General features: G+C 52.5%; 1 protein-coding gene across 1 annotated transcript; it reads left to right on the top strand.

The window, feature by feature from the left end:
• Positions 1-6232: 6232 nt before the first annotated feature.
• On the top strand, positions 6233-8081 carry CTRU02_214086 (uncharacterized protein; the record flags this gene model as incomplete). Its single annotated transcript, XM_036724640.2, has 3 exons — positions 6233-6958; positions 7227-7419; positions 7675-8081. The coding sequence occupies 3 exons, from the start codon at positions 6233-6235 to the stop codon at positions 8079-8081; spliced, it is 1326 nt and encodes a 441-aa protein (XP_036583759.2).
• Between the last annotated feature and the right edge of the window lie 2002 nt (positions 8082-10083).

The following is a 10083-nucleotide window of genomic DNA, read 5'->3' as shown; positions in this document are numbered from 1 at the left end:
GGTTCCTCCTCACCTGCCGCAACACGCACCGGATTCGACAATCGCCCTTGCCCAAATATGCTCTCCGCTTGAGGGCTTCCATCTCTAATTCTTTTGTTTCTTCCATGGGGCTGTGATGCTCCATGAAATGCAGATGAAAGTGGATTGGATCCCACTCCTCGCACTCAGCTTACTATGCACATAGGACAGCGCAGTCCCACACCGCCCACCATCTGACATCGACTTGTTTCCCTCCCTTCAGTAGCTCCCGGGATCCGTTCCACAGCATGAGCAGGTCACGACCGGCGGCAACTCCCATCGAAACACTTTGTCAGGGAACCCATCGCTACGGTGCAATGTGCAGTGCAGTACTGCCGTGCCTGTACCTGCACGGCACACCACCGTGCTACTACCGCTCGAAGTCGAAGGGAAGGGGGGGGAGGGAAATTGTAAAGAACAATGAGTCCACCCAAGGAGCAAGCAGTCTTCCTCAGCTCCGCGGCCGCGGTAATCTTGCCCTGGACCTTGCTCTCTCTATCTCTGTTCGTTTGTCCAGACCTTCCGCCCTTCAGCTCTCTTCCTCGCTCGGTACCGAGGCACATACTACCCTCCGCCACTTGAGCCCACGCTCCCGTTCCGCGGCGCGGCCAGCGATCTCCTATTTAGGGTCTAACTCCTTTTCTCGCGACGAGCCTTACCCTGCCTTGCAGTGAGGAGGGCCTTACCCGCCCATCTCCAGACTCCAGGTTTCCTATGCAAAACGCTGCGGCGGCCGTGTGCTTGTTCCTTGCCTCCTTGGCGCTACGCATAATCTACCCCTCCCAAAACTTCGGGAGACGTTTGGTGTACATGAAAGAGTACCGACTAAACCCAGACAACCACCACACACGTGTGTACTACGGAGTAAGCGGGCATGCGACATGGGATTTTGTTTACCTAGTGGTAGAGAGCTGTTTTGAGGGGAAGGTGGAAAGCAAATGACGCTGCGCTGTCTGGCATCCCTCAAAAGCAAGGCCAAGACCACAACCAAGACCTGGAATTCGCCGTGTTGAGGGAGTGCCACGCATCCGGAGATGCAGCGCCAGCGCCAGCAGAGCCAGCAGCAGGTAGGTGGTGCAGTACCCAGTTCGACATGTCGTCGTGTCTGGCCGTGTCTAAACCATGGGCACATGTCTTGGGTGTGCGTGTGAACGTCGTGTCGGCCAGTCAGATGGCTTGCCACGGCTTCCTTCATCGCCCACCCACGCCCCTCGCCGCCACCATTGGTTGATTCCCACCGCCAGGAACCTCGACCGTAGATATCCAAAAGGTTGCGCGGCAGGGACAGGGGGCCCTTTTGCTGGGCCCTGTCCTCAGTTTTCTAAACAGCGACGTGCTTCTGCCTCGCTGCTCGTTGCGATGGCTCACCTTTTTTTTTTTTTTTTTTTTTTACGCTGCTAAAGGTCCGATGCGCGGCTTTTGCTCACTCACCTGCACCACTTTGTCATCATACTTGCGCCAAAATAACAGGTACACAACGCAGCCGAGCCGGGATCAGCCCCGATCCATCCTTTTTTTTTTTTTTCTTCCCCTTGGACCCCAGGTCAAATATCATCAATCTCTCTCTCCCTGGTCGTAGAGGAGAGAGGGGCGGAGGAAAGGAAGTGGAGGGGCGGTCTCAATTATCATTCCTCGATTGAGAATGGGAATTGCAAATACCAAGAGCACCCACACCTGTCCGGGCAGTCATCGACCCAACCCACACCGTCAACGGAATCCTGGGAACATCATCGATCACTTACAGTGTATCCGTACTAGATACGGGAACTACGTAGCATTGGCTTGCCATTTTTGCACGTAATCGATCTCTTCTTTGTCTGATCTCATACCCTGTCTCCGAGTCAAGTTGGCGGATCCGGCATCGGGGATCCCTACAATTCTTCGGGACGCCGATGTGAAGGAGAAAAAGGGAGAGAAAATAAAAAAGGGTTTGTGCTGTCAAATGCTGTGGGCAATTCTCCCAGTACTCATCGGCGTCGGCCGCCGGCGGCCATCGGAAACAGCGGGACCTTTTTTTTTTTTTTTTTTCCCTCTTTCCCTTATGTTTTCATGGTGACAAGTACTACGTGTACTTGTCTACATACCTACTTGCCTCATAGCACTTCTGGCTTGACTCCTCAACTTGACTTGACGATTCCAAGAACAGGCCACACAATTGGATGACAAAGATTGCAAGAGTCAAGTCAGACAAAGTCGAGTTCATGCCCCATTCATTGGGCCACGCCCCTTGGCGTGTCCCCTCTCTTCCTCCCTCAATGATTCAAAGTGAATAATGTCATTATTATATCGTTGGCTTATTTCCTTGTGCCGTGCGGTCGACAAGCATTACAAGGACGGCACACGGATGGTATAGCAAATTTCCGGCCATCTACGAGCATCCCAGGAAGTCTCGGTGTAAGATGTATAGGAAAGGGGGAAAAAACAAAATCAAGCCGGGCAGAAGTTCAGAGACAAGACAAACTCTTTCTGGGGACAGCGACAGCCCTTATTGGGGAAGATAAATCTGACACGCGACGCGGCAACCACCACGTTTGGTCTATCAAAATGTTGAAAGCAAAAAAAAAGCGAGTTCCTCGAGCGCGCGGTTCTGGACCCTCATTTGATTACTAGAGCGATGCATCCACAGGGCAAAAATCTGCCTCATCTAATCTAATTTTTTGCCAGCTCGGGCATGCAGGAGAAGATGAAGGCAAAGAAAAGAGTCAAGTCATGGACCCCCATATCAGAGTCGCAGAGCAACAATCAAAGACTTTGACTGACTTTGATACCTTGGCTTTGTGTTTTATGGCGTCGTTGAGCCACCAGCCACCACACACATTTGGGCTAGCCCCGGCATCGAGCGCCTGGCGTCGCCAAGCCATTGCGATGTCTTTCTTGATTGAGCGCACACACACATCATTTCTCGGCGGCAGTTATGGAGTTTCCGTAGAGGCGGCGAGAGCAAAATGCAGGAAGAGAGGGGGGGCGTGTGAAAAGGAAGCCAGAGAAGGGGAGGGGAAAAAAAAAAAAAAAAAACACAGAAGAGCACCTGCCACCTGCCACCTGCCACTCACTCTCTCCCTCCTATTACTAGTAATGGGGGTGATGGCGGTGGTTTGCTCCTGCCTGCTGGCCGACGCTCTGGCTGATCCTGCTGCCACAGTTCGGGTAGGTGGAGTAGATACGTACCGCGGAAAGGCGTGGAAGGAACTCCAGGTACCTTATCATTTTTCCTAGGTATCCGTAGCCGTAGGACCTTCTTCGAATGGCCACAAAACGTACCCCCTTTACCCCCTCCCCTCCCCCTAGGAGCAGGAGAGCAAAGACTAAACACCCAGCAGGGCCAGTAAAACCCGGTACCCAGCAGCTAACATCCCGCAGCCCTGCCCTGTGTCAGGCTGGACCGCATCGCAGACTCACACAGAGAAGGACCCAATTCGTACCCGCCGCCTGGCTGCATCGGGGCCCGCCTCCTGCCGCCCAAGCCTTTTCGTCTGGGATCTGCTACGTACCTTCGTCCGTACGTCTGCCTCGGGTACATTCACTGCTCTTTCGCACGTATCTCATAGGGCGCATCTACATGCTTCGTCACCTCTCAAATCAACTCTCACTCTGAAGACTATATTTCTCGGATACGTACCTTTGGGGTTATGGTGCTTTCTCGCATCCGCACGCCTCGCATCTCGGAAAGGAGAGCCCCAAATAATACCAAGCACGAAAGAGAAAGAGAGAGAGAGAGAGAGAGAGAGAGAGAGAGAGAGAGAAAGAGTCAGAAAGCAAAGGAGGGGACAGAATGAAGTCGTTTTGCATATGCTAGCAAGAGCAAAAGCTGAAAAAAATGAAAAATGAAAAATGAAAAATACACAGGCCTACTGCTCACACTCCCCCTTTGGGAACCAGTCCACCATGCTGTCCATCTGCTGCCACTCATCGTCAGACACAGACAGGGTGGCAGGCATGGAGGACAGACTCGTCCACCATCTGGTTCTTCCTCCCAAGTCTTTTCGCCTCACAGACTGTATGTATGGGCATGTATGTATGTGTATATGTAGAAGTAGTGCAATGTAGTAATAGGAAACCAGCCAAAACAGAGGCAGAGAAAGGCAGACGACATAATGCACCACATACAGACGGAACGCACTCATAACCCTCTTTTTTTTTTTTTTTTCTCCAACGCACCCTTTACTGTTCACCCTTCATTTTCCCCAGTATTCGTTCCTCAATTCTCATCCGTCATTATCCCCGAACCACACTCGTATCTCTCTCTCTCTCTCTTTCTCTTTCTCTTTTTCTCATACACGCCTCCCCCTTCCCCCCTTCGTCTTTTCCCCCCTCCCCCCCCTCGTCCTCATCCAGGCTGTCGTCGCACGTCTCCACTAAGCCGCACATCAGCCATCCAGCCCTCGTCGGCGACCCAGTGCCCAGGCGTTCCCATTATTACCTGCCTTACCCCATTATTTGCCCTTCCCTCCCTAACCATCCCTCATCCGTCCGAGTATTAAATTCGTCTTTCTCCCGGGAACGGCGCTAAGATCGAACTCCCTCCCCCTCGTCATAACCTTCATTGGGTTTACCCCCTTCACCCCCTTCCCCCCTTAGCTCACCTTCCCCTTCCTTTCTTTGACCTCACCTTGCCGTACCACCAGAGTCAGAGAAGAGAGATACCTTTCTCCTTCCCGTCCCCATCCACCCTCAAGCGCAGCATCCGTACTCCGCCAGCGCTACTTCGCTTTAGCACTAACAGGAACACGCTACTACCTACGCACGCGCACGACGCGCGCACATACCTTCTGCTGCTGCTGCTGCCGCCGAAGCACGTACTCTACGTCTTGTCTAGTGCTGCTATCGCTACGTCCACCACACACGTCTACCGATACACCTCGTCTCGTCCAACTCCGACTCAAGTGAAAATCGAGAAGAAAGAGGGAGCAAACCCACCCACTTCAACCCACCATCAGAACTAAGACCCAAGGCTACCACGCCCCCCCTTACCACTACACACACACACACACACACACACACACCACACCACACAACGCACACACCAGCACCCACCATCCAGCTCATCTTCCCAGCCAGCCTACCCACGCACCCTTACCCGGGGCCCTGCTGAGCTGTGCTGTGTTGCCCTGTACCGCAAATCACACATCGCTCTCGCGTCACCACTCACTCATACGCTCACGCACACAATACCGCATTCTATTCAACCGCCTCCTCCTGCGCCCTCGCCTCTGCTCTGCTTGCTGCTCTCTGCATCTGCATCTTGCTTCCTCCTGCATCCGCAAGCCAGATCAGACAAGAGTCAGTTTACATCTTCCCATCTTTCTACGGATACCACAAGTCAGGTCCCAGCCTAGACCACGCCAAATCCAGACAGACGCCAACCCCGATCAAAGACAGGACAAACCCTGCGCTATACGCAAAGAGGAACATTTCGACAGCCCATCCTCTGTGCTCCCCACTCAAATCACTACACTCCCTACCGCCTCTCAGCTACCTGCTACTCGTACTCCTCACTGCGTGTGTACCTGCGGTACGGTACTCTTCGCCGCCTCTGGTCCCGGGTTCCATACACCACACCCAGCCTGTGGGCCCCTCCCCCCCCCTGCCCTATCTCCGATCCAGACGCTAGACTTGCTCGGCCTGAACTCAAGCGGAGAGCCCAGCCCATCCTTTACCAGACTTAGCGCACTATTTTAGTGTCGCTCTCCCCAGGCAATACCGTCAACCTCCTCTCAGCACAGAAAGAGAAAAAAAAAAAGAGGCGTCCTTTCTGTGATCTGGCAAAGACAACGCTATCCTTGCCACTTTGAGAGATCCTCGCTCAGGGCCGTGGCTAGCGACTTTGTTGTCATCACATCCCCATTTAACCATAAACCCGAGCCTTTGGGTGGTCCGCGCTATCTTGGCCGCCATCTTTATACACCATCGTCGCGCCGCCTCAAGTCTCACTTCACTCCGGTGTTACTCGCCTGTTACCATTCTTCCATCATTCTTCTTTCCATTCTTCAAGTACAAGCCAACCGCCGCTACTTGAGATCCCGTCGCGCCTTGAACCAATTCATCAACTACTACTACCACTATTCCTCCTCCTGACTTTGGAACTACAAGACACAGCAAGGGGAAAAGAAGAAAAGACGGCCTTCCATCCTGAACCTGCGAATCTGCCGTTGGCTCGAGAACTAAGGACTCTCCGGCCATTATTTGCGATCCAGACGTTCCACTGAACTGTAGCATGTTCTTGGCTCCAACGCAACATCAGTTCGTTGATAACCAAGCCTCACTGCTCTCTTCAGGCTCATCCCAGCTTGGAGGTTCCCGCCCAGAAGCCGCTGCCATCAGCTCGCTTCTCTCTTCAATCAGCACCTCTATGGAACGCAGTGCTACCGAGTACTCGCAGTCAGGTTTGCCTTCGCCTTACCCAAGCAACTGCGGCGACACCCGTTCTGAAGGTTCATCTGCAGATCACGCATCTGCTGCGCAATACGCGACCCAGCAGGAGGTTCGCCCCAGCAACTACTCTACCTCGGCCACGCCCACATCCGAGTACAGTGTTTACCCGCCTTCTGCGCGGTCAGGATCTTTCCCTGAGCATATTCAGCGTTCATATCATCCAGCTAGCAACCACAACGGTAGCAGCGGAGGCATGGCGCAACAAGCAAGCAGTCCGTCTTTGTCCCAACAAGATGGCCGTCACCATCAGGTCCCTGTGGCCAAATCTGACCATGAATTACCTATAGATCCGTCGATAGCGGCCCCGAGTCCTACCTACGCGTACGGCCAGCACTCTCCCTACGGGCCCCCGCCAGGAGACATGTCCCACTCATACCAGCACCCCTATGCGCAACCCCGACCCGACTGGACTGGCTACGGTCAACACAGCGCCGGTCCCCTGACACCCGCTAGCCACGTCTTCCCCCCGACGCCGAGCTCTGCCCCTCCTCAGGGACGCCCCAACCAGGTAAGTCGATCAAAACTGTGTGGTCAAGTCGAAATGTGTCGCATGCCTCAGAGTGAGAGATCGCAGCGTCGGCTGGGTCCCCTGTCTCATGTTTTGGCCTCTTTTTGTCTCGAGGAATCGATCAGTTGGATCTGAGATTTTCTGTGAGAGGGGACAAAATGAGTGGGGTTCCATACACAGAGCCATCGCGCTGCGGATGAAAGAGTCTGAGGCTGGAACGCGCGCATGATTTTCACACGATGCGGGATACAGTGTACTGACGTAACAGTTTGGCCACCAGGTTTACTCTTTCGTTCCGATTCCCGGTGCCCAGCAGCACAAGCGACCCCGCCGACGATACGAAGAAATCGAGCGCATGTACAAGTGCGGCTGGAACGGTTGCGAGAAGGCCTATGGCACTTTGAACCACCTCAACGCCCACGTCACAATGCAGTCCCACGGACAAAAGCGAACCCCTGAAGGTATGTTGCTTTCTTTGAGAGAGTTGAGAGAACCCCTACAAAAGGCATTGAGTTGGACGCGTTTAATGTTATGGTCTGAATGTGACGTGGCCGTGTGCCAAGTGGTGCAAATACTGGGGTTAAGCCACGGAAGGATTCATGGTCTGGTCTCATGGCACCGACCGACTTGGCGGATAAGCTGTTGCGAGCGCGTTCCAATGATGGACGGCCACCCTTGTGTGATTGTGTATCGAAACTGACGGTTTTGCTTTCTAGAATTCAAGGAGATTCGCAAAGAGTGGAAGCAGCGCAAGAAGGAGGAAGAAGCTCAACGCAAGGCCGAGGAGGAGCGTCAGCGCCAAGCTGCCGCCGCCGCCGCCGCTGCTGCCCAGAATGGTTCTGCCGACCCCCAGGGCGCAGCCGACGGCACGTCTTCTGCACCTACGTACGCTGGTGGCCGTCAAGTTCAGCTGCCGCCAATCGGCTACCAGCCTTCCCAGTACCCTGCGCCCCCTTCTGCGGGAGCCGTTCCCCAGCAACCTCTCCCCGAGTACAACGGTTCGCATATGTACTCGGCCAACTACCAGCCTCAATCGCCTTATGGCCAGCCCAACCAGAGCATGTACAGCTCACGTGAGTCGAGAATGCCAGAATTCGACGGGCATGGGAGGCTAACTGTATAGGCAGATAACGGCGGTCAGGCGTCAAGCCACTAAGGCAGGCTGCCCTGTGTAGGTAGGGTTGCCATCGGAAAGGACCCAACCGTAATGATAGAAGGGGGAAAGGGCTTGTACATTATCGGGTTCCCTTTCACATGACGACGGCCGCTCATCCGCATCTGTCCATACTACGACTTTCCTCTCCTTCGGTTATTAGACGCGCGGCAAAATTCTGGTTTACGAAGCGATATCCGCCTCATGGCTTCGGGATTTTCACATTTTGATCGAGTACACGCTCAGCATGGTTTTGACGCGTCACTTGCAACCATTCTCATCTGATTCGGGCACATGCGCGCGCGCCCGAGTCTTTTCTCACTTTTTATTTTTCGCATCGCGATTCGATGTCAATGTTGTTTTTTTTGTTGGTTTTTACACATAAGATGATGCATTGGGCAACGGCTTTTCCTTCGATCGGTGTAGTTTTCTGCATTTACGAGGACGGTTGAGGGCGGTCATGATTTGACGAAACTGGTGGAGGCTCGCTTTGGTTGGCCAGCACGGCCGCATTCTCGAGAAGCTTTTTTTTTCTGTACCCAGCTTCGAATTCGGACTACCTCGCAGGTTTGACAGGCAAGAGCAATGCAGTCATTATCTTGAGAGAGGCGGGCGAGTATCGACCTAGGACGAAAGAGCATCTCTTTTCTCCATCCTTTGCGGACGATACCTTTTCCTACTCAGACTTTGGTCCCTCGAGGGAGGATCTGCTCTTCTCGGACGGCGATGAGGATTTTTCGGAAAACGGAGGCTTTTTCTCGGTAGAGGGCGAAAGCACAGGATTGGCAAGGGACGGACCTTTGGAGTGGCCGAGATACCTACATACATGGACGTTTAGGGCGTCGACAGATTGCGTTTGGTAGTTGAGATTGATTTTTATGGTAGTTGCGGAAAAGGGAAATGCGAAAGACTTTTTTTGGCAACAAAAACACAAAACGATTCCATTAAGCTTTTATTGACTTTGGGTTGTGAGACGTGACTTTTGAATAGGTTGGTGTTTAAACATGGATACAAGCTTTGCGTGTGATGTGCAATTGGGTATCGGGGAGGCAAGACAAGGCATGGCAGGCAGAGGAAAACGGAATGTCAAGCAAGATCTAAGCAATATGTTGGCCAAGTTTTAGGACGAACACAGTGTGTGTTCGTTTGGCAGTGGCCGAGAGAAGTTTGGCAGGTCAAGGTGAGGTGAGGTGAGGCTGAAGGCTGAAGGCTGAAGGCTGAAGGCGCTGAAGAATTGGCGGACCGGGGGAGGGGGTGTTGGTCGGATGACGCAGAGGTTTGAGTAAGTGAGTGGCAAGCAAGCATGGATATGGATCATGGTGGTGGTGGTGGTGGTGACACCATTCCATTGCGAGTTTAGACCTGCGCGTGGTTCTTACGTGCATAAAGAGGAGAGACAGGGTTCTCTTTTAACCTTTTGTTTCCTTTTTTAAATGGATTTTCTGGTTACCGACTTTAGCGGGGGGGGGGGGTTTATTTTTTTTTCCCCTTAGTCTGCTCGGAAAGAAATGTTTGTGTAACAAACACTATGGGAAGTCGGATGATGCGGACAAGGGGTCTTTTTTTCTTTTCTTTTTTCTTTTTTTTTCTTTTTTTTTTCCCTTCTTTCTGTGTGGTCATGGTTGAACTTCTTTCGACTTCTTACATGGTTCAAGCGGATTATTGCAGATGGACTTGGAATGGCAATTAGGTTTATTAATGGGATTGTGTATTCTGTGTTTTTTTTTTTTTTTTTTGTTAAAAGGTGCATGCGTGCACAGATGAACGCAAGCCGGAAGAGGATAAGTGAAGTAAGGATGGGATATATGTGGTCACTTTAGGAGGAATATGAATATACTTACCTCTTTTGTATGGGGGTATTGGAGCAGAGTTTAGGTATATGTATGTGGCAGTTGTGTCGGTGGGTGGTGGGTGTGTTACTGAAAGAGGATATCCAGGCGGTTGCACTTGACGATTGAGTTTAGAGTATCGA

The sequence above is a fragment of the Colletotrichum truncatum genome (genome assembly GCF_014235925.2).
Source record: "Colletotrichum truncatum strain CMES1059 chromosome Unknown Contig_0010, whole genome shotgun sequence".
NCBI lineage: Eukaryota > Fungi > Ascomycota > Sordariomycetes > Glomerellales > Glomerellaceae > Colletotrichum > Colletotrichum truncatum.
The sequence above is the reverse complement of the archived record's forward strand: the minus strand, read 5'-3'. Positions and strand labels throughout refer to the sequence as shown.